The sequence below is a fragment of the Piliocolobus tephrosceles genome, chromosome 2 (genome assembly GCF_002776525.5).
Source record: "Piliocolobus tephrosceles isolate RC106 chromosome 2, ASM277652v3, whole genome shotgun sequence".
Taxonomy (NCBI): domain Eukaryota; kingdom Metazoa; phylum Chordata; class Mammalia; order Primates; family Cercopithecidae; genus Piliocolobus; species Piliocolobus tephrosceles.
The window spans coordinates 40,208,631-40,228,356 of record NC_045435.1 but is presented as its reverse complement, the minus strand read 5'-3'; the positions used below and the strand labels follow the sequence as shown (position 1 = coordinate 40,228,356).

Below are 19,726 nucleotides of genomic sequence, written 5' to 3'. Positions count from 1 at the left end.
TTTTTTTTTTTTTTTTTTTTTTTTTTTTTTTTTTTTTTTTTTGAGACTGAATCTCATTATACCACCCAGGCTGGAGTGCAGTGGCACAATCTCGGCTCACTGCAACCTCCGCCTCCCTAGTTCAAGCGATTCTCCTGCCTCAGCCTCCTGAGTAGCTGGGATTACAGGTGCACACTGCCACGCCCAGCTATTTTTTGTATTTTTAGTAGAGAGGGGTTTCACCGTGTTGGCCAGGCTGGTCTTGAACTCCTGACCTCAGGTGATCTGCCTGCCTTGGCCTCCCAAAGTGCTGGGATTACAGGCGTGACCTACCGCACCTGGCCCAAATAGGCTATTCTCAAAAGAATACACACAAATGGCCAACAGACATATTTGCTCAAAATCATTAATCATCAGGGAAATGCTATTAAAACCACAATGAGATATCATCTTACCCCAATTACAACTGTTATTATCAAGAAGACAAAAAATTAAAGATGCTGGCGAGGATGTGGAGAAAAGGGAACTCATACACTGCTGATGGGAAATGTTATGGAAAATGGTATGGAGGTTTCTCATAAAACCTAAAAATAGAACTATATACAATCCAGCAATCCCACTACTGGGTATTTATCCAAAGGTAAAGAGATTAATCAGTATATCAAGGGATACCTGTACCCTCATGTTTACTGCAGCACTATTCACAATAGCCAGGATATGGAATCAATCTAAGTGTCCATCAATGGGTGAATAGATAAAGAAAATAGTTATATATACACAATGGAATACTACTCAGCTATAAAAAGGACATCCTGTCATTTACAGCAACATAGATGGAACTGAAGGTCATTATGTTAAGTGAAATAATCCAGGTACAGAAAGACAAATATTACATGTTCTCACTCATATGTGGAAGCTAAAAAAGTTCATCTTAAGGCATAAACAGTACAATGATAGGTTGGTGAATAGGTACAAACATATAGACAGAAGGAGTAAGTTCAAGGGTCTGACAGCACAGGGTGACGATCATTAACACTATATTGTATAGTTCATAATAGCTAGAAGAGAAGATTTGAAATGTTCCTAACATAAATAAGAAACGTTTGATGTGATGGATAGCCTAAATACCCTGATTTGATCATTACACATTGTATACATGTAACAAAATATCACTTGTACCCATAAACATGTACGATTATTATGTGTCAATTTTTAAAAGCATCAAGAAATCAGCAGTCTAATTCAACATATCCTTAAGTTCAACATGTGAGATGTTGACATAATGACAAACATTAGTAATTTTTGTACTTGTCAGTATTTTAACCATATCCACATACCTCCTACACTGTTGTTTCCTTGATATTGTTTTAAGTTGACTCTTTTTTACTTATACTTCTTTATAAACGGAATTAGTGGACTGCAAGGTGACATAAAAACGTAGGAGAAAAAGCAAAAAGAAGATCATGGCTGAAAGGAAAAGGCACTCACGGTTAGAGGCAAGGAAGACAGGTAGGGGCAGGTCCAGGATTGGAGACACAGGATCTATGGGGCGAAGGTGACCCAGCACAGACATAAGAAGGGATGGAACCTGGGCAATGAGAGAATAATAGAGAAATGCCAGGGAATGGGGATACTTGTAGCAGGTAGCATAAAGCTGTGCCTTGAAAGAACACAAGGGACAGAGAATAAGCATGAGGGCCAGGGAGACTGGAGACTACTGGGGCCAAGAAACTAAGGCAGGGCAAAGTGTGAGGGCCAGGGAGACTGGAGACTACTGGGGCCAAGAAACTAAGGCAGGGCAAAGTGTGAAGCCCAGGCAGGGATGCTGGAAGGAGAAGAGGGAGACTAGAGGTAGGAATGAAGGAAAAGCTGAGGAATGGGTGGGGTTAAGGAGGGCCCACAGTGAATGGGTGGGGCAGGAGTTGACAGCCCAACAGAAGCAGGCATCAGGGAAAACAGATTGTCTTCTGGACTGTGCCAGGCAGTGGCCAGCAAGATAAGCTCAAGAAACATCTGTAAATCACCTAAAATCATCTCATGTACTACCAGCGGTGGACATTCCCACATGCTGGGATGCTGCCACATGCTGCCTGATGCTCTACGAATAAAGAGCGGCAGTCTTTCATTCTTCCCCTTTCATTACCAAAAAATATTACATGTAAACAGAGGAACTTAAACCCCTACCTTACTTGTCAGGTCCCCATGAATACACCAAAACTCAACAACAAAAAGCAATGTGACTTCTTTTATATACAACTCACGCTTCTTATCTCTATGAGCTCTTTTGTTTTGATAAGACAGTCCCCACCATAGCAACCATCTCCTTAGTCAACGTCTATAAGCACAGAATACAATCAGCAGAATTGACAAACGCCCAGCAACAAATGCCGTAAAAACAGCATCTATTATTAAGGAGAATAAATCATCAAAATAATGTCTGAACAAGCTGGTAGTACACTGTCAAATAAATTCTTGCATGTAGTTAAGTATAGCCCTAGAAAACAATATCCTTTATTTTTTAAATCCTTACCCTCAGCTGAACAATGATGGGGGAGACAAAAGATTAGTCTGCAATCATCAAGCCTACGCTGTTATTTCTTTGTAAAGTTTATTTCAGCTCCATGATGTGTTCTAATGTTTCCTCCCTTTTCCTAGGTGTGTCAAATCACAGATTCACTTATTCTCCAGTCACAGCCAAGTGAGTGACTCAGGCCAGCAAACAGCTCATCGATTATTTCAATTTCCTGGGATAAACTCATCAGTTCCCACTTCTCATATCCTATCCCCTCCTTACTTTCTTGAGGCCTGTTACTTTCAAGATGACATAAGGCATGACAATGATGAGGGCAAAATGATATAAAATCTTCAAACAAATCGAAGGAGCTAAATTCTGTTATACTTAAGAAAGATCAAAGCTAAGGGAATTCTGTTCACCGCCCAGAAAGGCAGGTTCATCTTTCATTCATTCATTCATTCATTCATTCCTTCAACAAATATTTATTGAGCATCTTTCATGATCTAGCCCAGCCTAACATGCCACTTTAAAGCATGCCATTTTCTATGCAATGTTAGGTAACATTCATTACGAGAGGAAAGGTGCTATAACTGAAAATTCTTTTTGAATATGGATGTGGATATGCACACATGTCTAATACTTTAATACTGATTAACCAGAACTGGGAAACATAATCAACACCCAATCTCCAAACAGCTGGAAATCAAACACCCTACACAGTCAAGAGCTACTGGTCTAAAACTTCACATTAAGGAAAACCCTATAGATAGAAAGACACATAAACTTTCAAATTACAGCCATATGTGGTGATCAAACATGCATGGAAGACCACATAATTCTTGCAACCAGCTTTTGCTATCCAAGGATACAGGTTAATCTATCAACCCATAAATTCATTAACCTGACATTTCCAAAATGCCTGACACTATATATGCACTAACACAATAAATTTCCCCCAAATTCTATGATGTAGGCATTATTATTAGTATTCCAATTTTTAAGATTAACAAACCGAGAATTTGGTTAGGTATAGCTCTAGAAAACAATGCCTTTTATTTTTTAAGTCCTTACCCTTAGCCTTTTATTCAAGGGCACTTAGAAGGCAATGGAGCCAGAACTTGAACCTAAGTTTGTGACTCATGGATTCAAGCATTTCTAAAAGATAAAAATAAATTGGTAGTATTATAGCTTATACATTAACATCTAGTTTCTTCTTATAATTAACATCATATGGTAGTGTGAATCTTGTTTTAATTCATGTAAGTATAAATTGTCTCTAAGCCTCTCACCATTCTTAATTGGACTTTTCTTAGTTCCCGGGTATTATATACCACCTGTTCCTGTCTTTCCCAGGATGTTTGTTGGAGAGTGAGAATTAACTGTCTTGGTAATGAAAACTACCATTTAAAGAGTACTTTGTTTGTGCCATGCACTGGGATAAGTATTTCACTTACAGTTTCTCACTCAGCCCCTACAGCAACCCTCTGAGTTGGTACTACCATTATCATCATCACCCCTTTTGACGAATGAAGGGAAGAAGATACAGAGAGGTTAAGCAACTTGCCTGAGGTCACACAGATAAGGAGGATTCACACCTAGTGGTCTTTTCTCCCTTCTCCCAGTCTATAATCTTCATCAGTAGGAAGTTCTGGTTCCCTTCTTAACGCCCTCATCTCAAGTCTGGGCTCCCACTGGCCTGTTTCTCGGTGCTAGTGAGAAACTGCTTTTAGTGTGTGCTTGTTTGGTTTCCTCCATCTTTGTTTTCTCCCATGATAAGGGCCCTGGTTCACCTGCTCTGTGCAGCTCTCTGCTTCCACGTGGTATTGATCTCCTGGCACACTAAGACTATTCCTCATAGAGATGAATACACCTTGGGCTGTATAGCAAGGCTTCCCCAGGGCCATCTTTCCCATCAAGAGTTTGATCTCGTTCTTGACAAAACCTCTTAAAGAAGCCAAAGCTTTTAAAAATAATATTCAACATTTTAAAAAATCAATCACCAAACAAGTTCACAGTGGCTTTTCCTTTCAAAAGAACATCTGGATTTGTGTCACATTATCAGGACACTTTAATTGCATTAATATTTGATGATAAAATGTATTAAGGTCAGATTAACCTGAGAAATAAAACTGATTTTCTCTTTTCTTTCCACTACCCGCAAATTCTGTACCGGCTCTGTCTATAGATAATCAAAAAAGGGAACTATCCTCAGGATAGGTATTAATAGTTCCGTAAAGCTAAGAGGTGCACAGGCAGGAACTCAGCATTTACTAAGCACCTACTGTGTGCACCAGATATGATGTTATATATTTTACATGTATGAATTAAACAATAGCTCCAGAGCAACCCCAGCACATAGGTCTTACCGTGCCCATTTCATAGATGGGTAAACAAGCTCAGAAAAGTCACATAAATCAGGCTAAGGTCAGTGGCAGAGCTGAGACTTGAGCCTGAGTCTGTTTGCCCCCAGCTTCTTACTGCAGGAATCATTCTCCTTCTGCACTGCTTCTCAGAGAGTTCTATCAAGAGCCCTGCAAGACAGGGCTTAACTTGTATTTGACTAGAGTACCGAGCTTGATGAAAAACCCAGCAAGAAATGAGATCCTGTTACACAGATGCTCCCCAAATGACCCTGTGCTCCAGATTCCCAGCTGGGTCATACATGTCCCCAGAAAAATAGCCTTTCTTTACTTTCCATGGGTTTGCTACTTGCCTCTGTTTCATTCCTTCTCTCTCTTCTTGACCCCCCTCCCCTCTCTGCTGTGTCTTTCTGCATGTCTCTTTATGTCTCTATGTGTATTTATCTCTCTCAGTCTCTCACACAAGCATACACACACTCAGGATACCTCGATCCAGCAGCCGGAGCAAGCGGAGATACCAGAGATACCACTGGTCCCAGAAGCGGTCCGTCATCCCACCCTGAACTCATCCTTCACAGCCAGTCCCCTCGGCAGAGCCTCATCCCACCACCGCTGACTCCAGGAGGCCGGAATCACTTGACGCTGGGCTCGCACACAGCCTGCTCTAAGCAAATGCCTGCCTGCAAAGACAGCCACCAGTCCTCCCACACAGAGGCTGACTGTGCCGGGAGCCGGTTTCACAGCAACAAAGGAACAAGTGCAGAACAACGCCGTGTGCAGACCGAGCCTGCCTGGACCCAAGGGGAGGTCGGAGATGCGTGGGAGGGAGTCAGGAAGGGCTTTCGCAAAGACGTGAGGTTTGCAGTGGTCTTGAGAATGAAAGTCCATGTCTTAAATGTTTTTCCAGCATCTCCTGCCATCCTGGCTTCCATGCCTCCCACACCAGAGGCCAGTGGCTCCTCCAGTAGAATGTGGGATGGGAAGCCAGAAGCTCAGCCATTTTGGACTTTGAGGCCCGTCCAGGAGCCCGGGAGTCTTACTGCCTCACTGCCTCACCGCCTCACTGCCTCACTGTCGGGACCACCGGCTCTCCTTGCTCAAGACTGCAGGACCTGCATGACTAGTAAAAGGCCACAGATCCTTTCTTCCTACGTCCCTTCATGGAACCTTTGTTATAGTAGAGACAGCATGGGCTCTGAAGCATGGGCTCTATAGTAGAGACAGTCATGGGTCCAAATCCTGGTTGCCAGTTAATACTTGTCTGGCCTCGATGAAGTTATTCAGCTCCCTGTGCCTCAGCTTCCTCCTCTGTAAACCAGAGAGAACAGTATTTGTGAGCCTCAAAGTAAAAGAAGAATATAATGTTTCTGGTGTCGCACCTGGTAGATACTGGTAGATACAAGGTTCTCCCTCACCTCTCAACCCCTCTCCCTCTTGCCAGACTCTGAGTTCCCCACACGTTCATACATCCCACGGTTTTCTATCCCCAGGCCTTTGCGCCTGCCCTTCCTGCCAGTAGCATGCTCTCCCCACTCTCCTACCTCATCATGGCCAAATCCTCCTAATTTTTCCAACAAATAACTCAAATGCCACAGAATCCAGGCAGACTTCCCTGATCTTCCTTCCTTTATATTTTATTTTTTTCATTCCACCTTCTCCTTTGTATATGACTCTTCTCCCTTTCTTACCCATAAACTCCATGAAGGTAGGGTCTGCTTTTTAATCATCTTTGTGTCCCTCAAAGAACACTGAACTTCGCAATTACTCAAGTGATTACTAACTGGACAAATGAATATGCAAGGGCGTCTGAGTCCCCGATACAATGTTGTTTTCAAGGCAAGGAGAAGAGTAAGCTGCAGAGACCTCAGCCTCTGGGCATTATCTAAGGCCTTTGGGGCATGACAGGGTGCCCAGTCCTTGCCCCACACACAGTCCGTCTTACAGTGGGCCAGCCTGTGACCCAGGTGACTGGGAGTGCTGCTCACTGAAATGAAACCTGAGGAGTCCCTAGGTCTAGGAAGACCTTGTTCTCCCAAGCCTAAAAACTACCCAACAGCCATCTGCACATTCATCACAGCTCTTTGCAGCTTAGGCCATGCCAGCAATGCCTTCTCACTGTCCTAGCAGAAATGGTGGTCTCCGGGCCTCCTGGTCTCCATCAGGCAACTGGCAGGCATGTCTCCCTCGGCACCAGCTCTTCCTTGGAACTTATACCTCCAAGATGAGACAGGCTGCCGATTTCTGAAGAACTCAGACCTGGGAGGAGGCACATCCAGGGGGTAGAAGCCAGGAGGGAGAGGGAGAAAGCAAGCAGAGCCACAACCTCCACTGCCTGCCCCTGCCCCCCAGCTGCCTTGTGGTTTCTTCTTAAAGGGCAGCATTGGGTCTCAGCAGAGATATCACCACCCAAGAAGCTACCTCTCAGGCTCTGTTAGCATTATTTGCTTATTACCTTAAATGGACAAGACTCCAGTGTGTAGTTAACACAAGAATGCAAACCCCTCCTCCTCCCTCCAGAGAGAAGTAACCCGGTGTTCTGCCCCTCACGAATAACAAGAATCCATCGCTCACATGTGGCCAGTACTTTTTCGTTCACAAAGTACTTTCATAACTATCATCTCCTGCTTGCCCTGCAAGGTCTGTAGGATGGGAATCGCTTTCTCTAGTATACAGAAGAGAAAACCCATGTTCTACAAGATTAAATAACTTGTTTAAGGTCAGGTAACTCATAGGTGCCCATCTGTCTCCTTCCTGAGAGTTTCAGGGGCGCTAAGAGATTCCCGGGAAATTGTGACATGTTTCACTAAGATATGGCAGCCCTCCAGTAGGGCAGGACCTGGGGAAACATGGCTGTTTCCTAACAGGAACCCCGAGGGAGGCCCCTCCAGGGCAGCGCTGACATGCCATGGGCACAGATTGAGTGGAGGGTCCAAATGTGGCCACTTATTAACTAAGGGCTTTTTATCTTTTTCTTTGGCCCTTGACTTATAACTGCAGAGAGAGTGCATCTCCAAATAAGAATGCCAAAAAGACTTTTTCTAACACAACTTGGGAGAAATCTGAAACGGGAGGCTCCCATCATGGCAGGAGACCTAGACAGGGGAAGGGGCAGGGGAAGAGCATCTGACTATGAGGCCGAAAGTCCCAGAGAGTGCCCTAATGGTGCTAGTGCTACAAGTCTCATTCTTGGGGCTGGAGAAAGAAGCTGGCCCTGTTCCTCTCCCTCCAGTAATCAAGGGCAAAACAGTCCACACAGTCTCATTTGCAGAGGAAAAGGGAATAAAGACTGTCAAAAATAATATGGGTGCAAGCACTTCCCCCGCAAACAGACCTAAGAACATAAGCAATGCCCATCGGGTCAGCCCCAGGGTGAACCCATTCAGCCTGGAGTTTTACTCAAGATTGGCTTCAACCCATCAAGCTGGGCTCCTTGGAACTCCCCAGCCCACCACTGCTCATTTCTTCATCTCCCACAGAGCCTCATAAGTCTTACTTGAAATGCAGCCCCTCCAGAAGTTGAATAAAATGTTCCAAGAGACTGTCAGCATTGCCATTTAACTGCAGTGCAATTAGAAACGATATTGGCCAGGACACAGCCTTATTAGAAGGTTTTTGTTGTTGTTTTTGTTTTGTCTTATACAATGCTTCCACAGTGGCTCCTTCTTTCATCATGGTCAAAGCAAGCACAGCTATTCCCGTTGGCATGTTTCCTCCAGCCCACCCAGCTGGCTATAGAGACATGTTTTCCAGGGTCAGGCAGTGTCACCAGGCCAGCAACAGCCCATCCACTCCAGAGGGCCGATGCCCACTCCAGAGGGCCGATGTTCAGCAGTTATTTGATATCACAACATGGATGTGTTCCTTTCTCTTCGATGTTCCTTCTTCTTTCCTTGGCACTGTTCTTTCTCCCTCTCTTCACCCACCCCAACTTGAAAACACTGTGTTCCCAATCAGATAAAGCCAGCACAAGTGTATGGAGCAGAAGGCAAGCAGCACAGAGGGAGGAGAGATCCAACCACATCCCAAATCTTTCCCACTCATCTCCTGGGACAACAATGGCCACTGTTCCCTCAGCAGCACTGACCCAACTCCTCAGACACATGGACCTATCTGGCAAGTGAAGGCAATACAGGAGGTAGCATAGTTGCTGGTATCTGCAAACCAAAATGAAGACCATCCACAGACATACTGATCTGCCCCAGGAAGCGGGCTCCACCTGGCTACCATTTTGCCCTGCAAGCTGTGCTTCAGTTGTAACATGAATCAAACACTCCAGTAGACAGCATCCTCAGCCACCTCCCATACCACTTCTGCCCCCTTGGCGATTAGTGCCCAAGTGGTGGAGTGGAGCCTGGGGCAACACATTCTCAGGGATGCCATTTCAAGGGTGGCTTGGACCCCTGCCAGTCTCTCCCATGAGTTTAGTGTCCCTAGGTGAACGGGCTTCTTAGGTCCACGCCTGAGGACAGTATCTACAGCAAGTATCACCTAGACACTGAAATTCGAGTCCATCCCTCCCAAGAGGCCCTTTCCAGCTAACCTCACACATTCTCTATCTCAGAGGTTCTCAAAGTTTAATGGGCAGCAGAATCACCTTAGAGGGTTGGTTATCCATGCAGATAACGAGGCCTCATTCCCAGAGGCCTGCATTTTTAACAAGCTCCCCAGAGAATTCTGCCATGGTGATCCATCCACTTCAGTCCCTGCTCTCCTCTCCTACCCTCAGCACTGGCTTCGTGTCACTATCTTGAATTCTAGTGTGTACCCCACCTCCCCCAACACCCTGAGAATCCAGTAAGGAGGGAGAGTCTGAGTCCCCCATTAGAGTATGCTCACCTGGAAGGCAGAGGAGCCTCTCTCCTTTCAAGGCCCAGTAGAGAGCCCCACATGGAGGGGTGAGAAGCTGCCAGCCAGGAGGCTGAGAAATCAGCCTCACCTCTCCACAGGCTCCAGAAAGCCTTCGTTCTGCCACAGTTCCATTGCACATCTGTACAATGGCTTTAAATGTCACCTCAAATATCAGGCCAGGCAGCAGAAGGAAAAGGCAGAAGCTAATTATTCTGCCTTGCCTCAGCTTTTGTGTAGCTTTCACCTGGCTCACCTCTGACCTCTGCTGAGGATCTTTAACTCTGCCTTGGCTGAGGTATGCCCAGCTCATGGAAGACAACCTTTCACTGCCCTGGGCTCTAAACCACCTTGTTAAGTGGTGAAAACCTGACCCCTCCTTACCACTTCTCTGGGGGCTTCTAGTTCCCCCAGCAGTCAATAGAACCCCCAGGTTGCACTGAATCTCTAACATAGCATGCCATCCCAATACCCCCCACTGCCCACCCAAGAGCCAGTCCCTTCTCCTCCTTCGTGACCTTACGAAGCTCATCTATTCTGGGCCCCATGCCCTCTCCATTAAGTCCTGTGAAAAGTACCATGACAACTTCATCCCATCCAAGGTATTTATGATGAGAGCTTAATATTTAGGCCCTTAGGAAATATTCCTATTTTGGCAAAAGATAAAGCCTATGTCAAAGGAAGGCATAGAGGAGTGCAGGCCTTAGGTAAGCAGTGGTGGGGGTGGATATCTGCAGTCAGGGAGCATGGTCCATGACTCCCTTCTCTAGGTCTTCACAGGCATGTCCCTGTGAGGCCATCCCGATGAAGTCAATCACGGAAGTTGGTGCTCCTTCCATCCTCCCTCACTGCCCTGACCTCCCATTTCCTACTTAGCATGAACACCTGGTTGGCTGCCTTCCCCAAGGCACCTACATTGCAAAGGAGTTCTTCCTGGGGCGGGGGCGGGGGGGGAAGCTGGTACATATTTGGAGAGACCCTCTCAGAACTGATCCATGAGCCTCTGCATTCCAGAGTTCACTATTACCTCCTCTGCTTCCCTCGCAGCCAGTCACACAGTTCCTCCATCTCATTTCCACCAAGAGTCATTTCTCTGCCCATCAAAGGAGGTAGTGTTACTTCATGGTTGACAGGAGGCCGTTCACCCCTCAGGAGGTCTGGCTTCTCTTAAATGTTCCTCACATCTCTCAGTCCCTGAGGTCACCATCAGAGAATCAGGAAGCTAAGTTGCCAGTCACCACAGCTGAAGCCTCTCTCCTTAGGCCAGGCGGAGCCCTCCTGTGAACCTCTACCTGCTCTCTCCATCCCATGCCCTTCTCCATCCCCTTCAGGAACTTTTCCAGATAGCCCCCCTCAGTAGGTCTGCCCAGTAAAATCAGGCACCATACCATGAGGACTGGGATTGATAATAATGAATGTGAAGTTCAACCATGTCAAAAGGAACCCACTGTATTGTCAAATAAATGCTAAATTTTGGTTAGCACATATCTAGAGCTCAACCTTTTTTTTCTACTTAGTCCCTTTTTTGCTATAGTCCCTTGAGTATTTTTGTCTGTTTATGGAAAGTATATAATCTGTGTGTGTTACACAGGGCCACCCACTGTTAAATCAGAATATCTGACTCACCTGAATGCCCTGGCTCCCTACATACATACACATTGAGCTAGATAATGAAATTACTTGCACACTAGCCAATTTGAATTCCCTCTTCCTTGGTTCTTATTTTCAAAAAGAAAAAATAAAACTATTTGCAAAGATCACCTTACTTTTCAACAAATGAACTCTGCTTATGGTCCTTAAAAATAATCGAGTCTCGTAAATTCTATAAACCTTTTTATACCTTCTGTACCATTAATTTCCAAGCCTTCGAGGTATTGGGAAAGGGCTGAGGCTTTGGAGTAACTTCCCACATCTCAGTTTCTTCATCTTTTGAATGAAGATAAGACTAATCCCATAAAACTTGAACTCTTCATGAGGAAAAGACAAAACAGCATATAAAATCCAAAGCACTACACTTAATACATAGTGGATACTTCATAAAGATTAGTGCATTCTCCTGCAACAAAAACAAGCTCAGGTCACGCTGAAATTCTCAATTCATGGGACCACAGTTAAGAGTCAAGTCACTGCTCCAAGTTTCCCAAGCTTCTCTACCTGCCCTTCAGGAGGGGGCAGATTCTTAGAGCTTACATTTCCTCTAATTCCTGTGACACTCTCCTTCCCTCACTAGGGAAATGAAAATGTCCAGCTGCCCCAACTCATGTGACCTCCTCTTTCTGACACAGGTTTGCAAGTTCCACTGGAGATTCAATTATGAAAACTATTTTGACTATACCTTGTGACACACGTGGATGACCCTCAGCACTGAGGAGAAGAGAAACAACACAAAGTTCCCGATGGACCATCAGCATAGTGAACAGCAATTATTTGGCATCCCGAAATGTCCATCAATCCTGGCCTCACATCATGCACTCAATAAAGCCTAAAGATAACCATGGGGGAAAAAAAACTATAAAACTTCAAGAAGAAAAATTTCTATAGTCTTAGGGTGGGATGGTTTTCCTAAGCAAGACACAAAACTCAGTATATTGGCTTATATACACATTTTTAAAAATTTTTCGAAGGATATACAAATCACCAAAGGAGAACAGGAGGCTGAAGACAGTAGTTAGAAGGATAACCTTTTACTGTAAATCATCTTACACATTTAAATTTTGACCCTTGGACTGTATCACCTAACTCTTTAAAAGACATTTTAAAATAATGGAGTCAATAATAGATACGACTGTTCTTGACATCTAGCTGCTTTGTTGTGAGAAGGCTAAGTCACATGGAAAGGCCATGTGGAAGAGAACTACAGATGCTGGTTGAGACCCCCAGCTAGTCCCAGCCCCTTCCCAGCCACCAGAGGAAGCCCACCCTGGAGCTGCCAGCTATCCCAGCACCCCAACAGATACCACATGGAGCAGAAGAACTGCCTGGTAAGCACCACAATTATGAGAATGATAAATTGATGCTCTAAGTCGCTAAGATTTAGGGTGGTTTATTACAGTGTAATAGGTAACGAAACAGAGCCATTGGTGCATGCAGAGCAAAGTAAAGCCCCATGATTCGATGAGATCACCAAGGAGATGTTGAAAACGATTGTGCTTTCTTTCATCTAGAAGGCAAAAAGCATGGTTAGTCTCAGGACCACATCTATTTGTTCATAGCTTGCTCTCTACTCTTCTTAGAATTCTGAAGATGGGGTTGTCACAGAGGGTGTCTAATTAACATGCTTGTTTGAATTATAAAAGTGAAATTAGACTTTCTCTGACAGGAAGTAAGTATGTCTAATTTGGCTACTTGCTTTGACAATCAGATTTGCCTTTCCCAATTCATATAAATCCGTAGCTCCAAGATTTTGAAGAAAATGTGTTTAAAGCCTATTATAATACGCAACATGCTAGAAAATGTATTATTTGCAACCTTTAAACTCATGGTAAAAAAAAATGTTTAGGTATCCACTTAAATGTGTGAAGGGGCATAAAGTTTTCAATATTCTTTTAGAGCATACAGAAGCAAAAAAAGTCTGATGCCCACTGAATGACAGTATACCTTCACAAAGAAACACTATGCAGCTATGAATAAAGAATGATGAGGCTTTCTGTGAATTGATATGAAAAGATGTTCAAGACATACTGTTGGGTTAAAAATGCAAAGCATAGAGCAGGATAGTTAGTATTCACCTGCTTTTGATCAGAAAGGGATAACATAAGTATGGATTCTGATTTGCTTATATTTATATAAAGAAATACTGGGAGGGTTCCCAGTAAACTAATACTGATGGTTACCTATGGAAAAAGTGGCTTGGTAGAGAGGTATATGGGTCACATGAAGACCTATTTATTTTGTACTAATTTTTGAACACTGTGAGTACATTATATTTTCATATATTTTAAGTCCTCACAGGATAAAATAGTAGATAAAATTGCAAAAACATGAACATTAAAAGGTAATGCAGGAGGTAAATATTTGCCATGGTGGCAATGATAAATTATACAAAGGGTTAATATCTCTAATTTACAAAAAGTTCCTAGAAACCATTAAGAAAAAGTTAACAACCTGGTATAAAAATAAGTAAAGATTATGAACAGGCAACTCACAGATGAGGAAATATAAATGACTGATAAAAAGTAAAAAGAGGTTGACCATTACTAATGATCAAGGAAATGCAAATAAGCAATTACAGCATGCCACATTTTACCTATAAGATTGCCCCCAGAAAAACACACACACACACACAAAACAAAACAACCAACCTGGTAGGGGACTAAACTGATATAACATTCTTCCAAGTCAATTTGGCAGTACAATCAACATTTCTAAAGTATATAGCCTTCAACCTGGCAATTCTTCTAAGATTCTCACCTACTGAAATATCTGTACTTATACACACATTGCAGTGTATTTTATAATAGAAAAAAATAAAAAGGAAAGAAAAAACCTAAATGTCCCACAATAAGGAACTAATAAGATAAATTATGACACAGCCTACATTATACTTAGAAACCATTAACAAGAGCAAGCAGTTTTATATGTAGTAACACGAAAGCGTTCCATGATCCACTATTGAATGAAAGGATATGATTTGTGAAATAATTGGAAACAATTCGTATTATCCCACTTTTTGTGAAAATAGATATATAAATATATACATACATACTATCAGTATGTATTTCACTATGCATAGAAGAGTTCTAGTAGAATATATATATACACACCAAACTATTAACAGTAGTTATTCCTGAAGAATGAAGAAAGGTAGTTAGAGAATTGTGTTATATAAAATTTTATGTTGTTATAATTTTTTAACTATAAGCACTTGTTACTCTGGTAATTTTAAATATTGAAGCTGCTACTAAAGTAGCGGCTCAAATCTTTTCTGAAAAAGGAGGTGCTCCTCAGGGCCACGGCAGCAATTTCCTTCTCTACCCCCTACTCATAAGGTCTAGAATATGAAATTGTCTTCAGAGAACCCACAGGTCACAGTAAAAAATTCACCAGACTTATCCACCTGTTCAAGTGACTGGCAGATAAAGTTCCATCACTATATCATGAGAAAACGCTATTCATTCCCCACTTTGTTCCACATCCCTTACTTACCACAAGAGTCACGATGGGTTCTCCATAACAAGCATTCAGGAAGAACCTCAACTCCTCTCAAACCATTCATTTATCAGCCACTTAGACACCTTATGGGATTTTGGTCAGCAATGGAAACTATGTTGCATCTCAAGTTCCAGCTCTAACCAAAGGGCAGTGACTGTCCAGAGTTTTGTGTTGAAGATTATGCAGCTACTTACAGGATGGATGGCGAAAGAATGGCGCCGTCAATTAGTGATGTCTGCCAAAGACAGGCAGGAAGGCAGGAAGAATTGTAATACACAGGCTTTCAAGTCAGCCATCCCTGCCCTTGTACAATGGGCTCTGACTCCCCAAACCTCAGGCTTTAAAACCTGCCATCTCTACTTAGAGTTTTATGCATCAGGTGGGGGAAGCTGAAGGTGGTGGGAGGTGACACAGGGTAAAGTAAGGTGAAAGCTGACTGTGACTGTGTCATTACGTGGTACATCTATCGGAAGACTGTAAAGATGTGGGGTGTCTGAGGAAAGGGAACGGGGCCCTCACAGGTGGAGCTGTGGCTCCAAACAGCTGCATATGGAAGACTCTGAACATCTGGTTGCAGTGCTGGTCTGAGGTAAGCCCTGAGCCTGGATTCCATCTGTCACATCTTACTGAGCTCTTTATCCCAAAGACTCAGCAATTGTGCCCACGTAAGAAACATGCCTTTCACAATTTTGAAACCTCCAAGTGCCCTGTTAATTGGCAATCCACTCATATTCCCATAACCAAAAACAGAAAAAAGAAGCCAAAGCCAAAAAAATCCCAGAACTTCACGTGTTGTAACTAAAAACACTCAATAAACAAAGCCAGTCCTTGGGCTCCCTTGGGGAGTAATTGTCTAAGCATGCTTCTTTCTTTCAGCTGGTGAGAGAGATAGACGTGCTAAAACTGTATGGAGCTCATCTTGAAAGCATTAATTTTTCCAAACACTGATGTGCAGCTCATGTGCTTTTCCTGAGCAAGTGGCAGCAGGCAGTGAGGAGGCTGCTGAGGACACCACTCCGTGCTGGGTCTGACTGTAGCAGCAACAGGGATTCAGAGGAAGTGGTCATACTGAAGCCTGGGGGAAAGTTGGGAATTTGGAAGTCAGAGGCCAAGGCCCAGCCACCATGACCTGTCACAGGGAGGGGCTGCACAACGCCAGTGCACTAAAGACTTGGGGTTGGATTACCATTTACAAACTGGAAGAAAAGAAAGCAGAACCAATGCCTTAACCCACTTTCAGGCCCACTCCCTCGCGGCCAAGTTGGCAATCAACCAAACTATTCTTCCTCACAGCCTGTAGCTCCAACAACCACACACAGTGGCAAAGCACCAGTAGAGGTCGGCCATTTCTGGGTATTGGTCTTTAAACCATTTTCCTCCTTCTCCTCATTTAGGGATGGGAATCTACAGTGAAGAATGTGATTTGGTCATCCACAGTTAAACTGTTGTTTGACCCCCAAGTCCCTTCTCACTAGGAGGTCAGGGGCACCCTCCCTGCAGCCTGTTCACATAGGATAAGATACAACAAAACCATCCACTGAGGCAAGGAATCTCATCATCTGCCTGACAAAGACAGACTCAACAATCAGGATATGCCACGAGTTCTGTCAGTCTTAACAAGACAATTTCCAAGTTGATTACTACCACAAGGCCCATGCATATCTAACCGCATGCCAGGATTCTCACTGGGAATCAGTGCTACACACACACAGGCATAATAATTATTTTATCACCACCAAGGCTCCGCAGCCAACTCCCTTTAAATGCCAATTCTAACAGTTGTGTGAGATCAGTCAAATTACTAAACTTCTTTGTGCCTCCATTTTCTGTAAAATGGGGATGACAATAGTATTTAAATAACTTCATAAATGTAAGGAGCTTAGAATAATATCTGGCACACAGAAAGCATTATGTATGTGTTTATGATTATCATTATGTTGTCAGCTTTCACGTTTCCATGCTAAGCTATCTCTTCCCTTTGGATCCCTGCATATGTTCTTCCTAGGCGTGGAACACTGTTTCCCATCCTGCCTTCATCTAGCTATCTGCGCTAATTCTTCAGGTCTCCAGGAAGCCTTCCTGGCCAACTCAGCTGGGCCAGCCATCCTTGCATCTGCGCCCACCACATCCTGTACTTTTTCAACACCATATTAGTGTCCCCATATTATCATCTGTCTTCCCAACCAGGTCCTGTTCATTGGTGTATCCCTAGCGCCTGGCATGGAGAAGTCACTCAATAAATATGTGCTGAATAAATGAATGGGGAATAGATGAAGGGCAGCTTTCATTCACTCAACAAGCATTTACTAAGTGCCTACAAGATGTCACACCCTGGACGATGCCTGGAAATACATGAAGGAACAGAACACCAAGGCTGCTCTCTAGGAGCTCACAGAGTTTCTGCTTTCTAGCAGTAACTCAAGAAAAAAGTGGAGGGGGGTTAACCCTGCCCAAGGCAGGGGGTCAATCAAGTACCAGAAGGAAGGGGTGCTCTCAGAGGGAAATACAGGTTTACCTAGGATAGGTCTGTTTAACTGGAAACAAGCAGCAGAAGCTTTGATTCTGTTTATCATGCCTGCATGTGAAGAATCAATGTAGCTTTGCACTGATGAAAAATAAAAGGTGGACTCTTCTTTATTATAAGGGTGGTTTATTTACCCAAGCATCAATCTAACTCTTTCAAGAGAAACACTGGTTAGTTCACCGCATTCATGTTGTCTGCAGACTATTTTTACCACACTGTAAACTCGTCTGAACTGAAGTCACTGTTTGTCATGATCATATAGTTTATATCCTACCCCACTGCTGCCTTCCATCAGCACCAAGCACCTAACGTAGTGCCCAAAGTAAAGGGACACTGCAGAGTGCAAAAGGGGCACAATTCACTCATTTGGTATCACTTCCCTTCTGCATTCCTCACCATGTTTTTTAGCTTTGTTAAAGGAGTATTTGTTGTTTCTTCTACTTTTCTGAAGCAGAACTGGCACCACCACCACCTCACCCCCCAAATAAAGCCAGCTGTGGGATTCTGGAGAAGAGTTACTTGGCTGTAGCTTTGCCGAGCCTTTGATAGCTCAGGCCCATTGAAGGAAAAAATGCGAAACAGAATTTCTACTTACAGTAAGAAAAAGTTGGAGCAACTTTTCCCTTGGAGATTACATCAAAGATAGTTGAGGTTATATTTTCCATACTAGTTGCCCTAAAAATGAGGGAACACAAGAACTTTTCCTCAATGAAGAACCCAAGCCTGGCTACCTACAGAAGGGCAATGGTGCTGCCAGACCCTAGCCTGGGAAGCCATGTAGCCTGATGCAATTGCAGCTGGGCATCCAGGGACAGCCACACTGCGTCCATACTGTACCACCCACCCAGAACCCCAGGACCACAGTCTCACCTTCACTACCATTTTGAGGGTCATCTGTGGCATGTCTTATAACAAGTTTCTAAGCTAGATAAAAGTAAGTTAGAATTACCTGCTTATCACTTCTATACTTTTTATGATGATGCAAAGCGAGCCAGTAAGGCTGTGACTCAGGGGAAGTCCTTTTACCATGTTTACAGAGACAACTTTGTGAGGATAACTACGTGTCAAGGCACACATACGTGCACTAGGCCTGTGGATGTCTGTGTGAGGATGCCTCTGTTTTTTGTTTATTTGTTTTTGTTTTGGGGTTGTTCTTTGTTTGCCTGTTTTTTCTAAGACAGGGCGTCATTCTGTCGCCCAGGCTGGAGTGCAGTGGCTTGATCTTGGCTCTCTTTCAGGCTCAAGGGATCCTCCCACCTCGGCCTCCTGAGTAGCTGGACTACAGGTGTGTGCCACCACATCTAGCTAATTTATGTATTTTTTGTAGAAACGACGTCTCCCTATGTTGTCCAGTCTGGTCTTGAACTCCTAGGTTCAAGCGATCTGCCTGCTTCAGCCTCCCAAAGTGCTGGAATTACAGGCGTGAGGCACTGTGCCCAGCTCCTTTACCTCTGTTATGTTATGATGGGGCGGGACAAATTACCTGAATAACATTGGAAATATAACCCATGAGCTTGTCACTAAAGCAGCTATGTCTCAGCCATCAGACAGTTTCCCTGGGAGAGCAACTAGACTGAGAACATATAGGTAAGACAGGCAACTGGGAGAGCACAGCTGATTTTTTCTTGATATCTTTGAAACTGAATACACTCTTGCATGGAGGTACATAAACACATTGCTCATTAAAGTGTTACCAGGATCTATCTTAAATAACACGTGCCCGGGAGCAATGTGTGCTGTTCTCATTTCCCTCCACGACAGTCCCGCTACAGTAGACAGGAGAATGTCATAGAAAGTGAGTCTGGATTTCTGCTAAGCCTTTTACAAATGTCCCCCATGAAATTCTTGTATATAAGATGGTGAAAAATGAATGGGATGAGTGTATAGTTGGGTAGAATTGCTGTAGATAAACTGCACGGACCAAAGTGTTTGTTAGGAGAATACAGTGAGTTTTAGGTGGAATGCAGGTCTCTGGTGATGGCCACAGAGCTCCTCCCTTAAATGTTGTATTTGACTTTTAAAACAATCACTTCCTTAGATCAGATCAAAGATATGCTTATACTATGGGCAGATGATGCAAAACTGGTATAGTGGGCTTAATATTATAATAGATGACCAAAATCAAGACGTAAAATTATCTGGGCAGATTCGAACACTAGGTCAAAATTAACAAGGGCAAATTTCATGTCTGAGATCTACATTTAAAAATAAACATATATGTATCATTCACCCAGTCTTTTGTATCTACCCTAAAGAAGCACTTGTACATGTGTACAAGGAGACGCTGCTTATGATGATTTTAAAAACCAGAAATAATCGAAGACTTGCTAAGAAAACTACAGAATATCCACA

At 43.6% G+C, this 19,726-nt stretch overlaps 1 protein-coding gene across 10 annotated transcripts in view; it reads right to left on the bottom strand.

The window, feature by feature from the left end:
* The window catches only part of KALRN (kalirin RhoGEF kinase), a 645,945-nt gene extending 627,906 nt beyond the window's left edge, over positions 1-18,039 (bottom strand). For 4 of the 10 annotated variants that reach the window (XM_023214994.2, XM_023215026.2, XM_023215006.2 and 1 more), the window contains exon 1: positions 5,341-5,538. In XM_023214994.2, the coding sequence (XP_023070762.1) occupies positions 5,341-5,407 (67 nt within the window). In that variant the 5' untranslated portion in view covers positions 5,408-5,538. Of the gene's footprint in view, positions 1-5,340; positions 5,565-17,969 lie in introns of those variants that run through there. The other 6 variants (XM_023214951.2, XM_023214959.2, XM_023214965.2 and 3 more) reach the window with 3 other exon arrangements.
* Between the last annotated feature and the right edge of the window lie 1,687 nt (positions 18,040-19,726).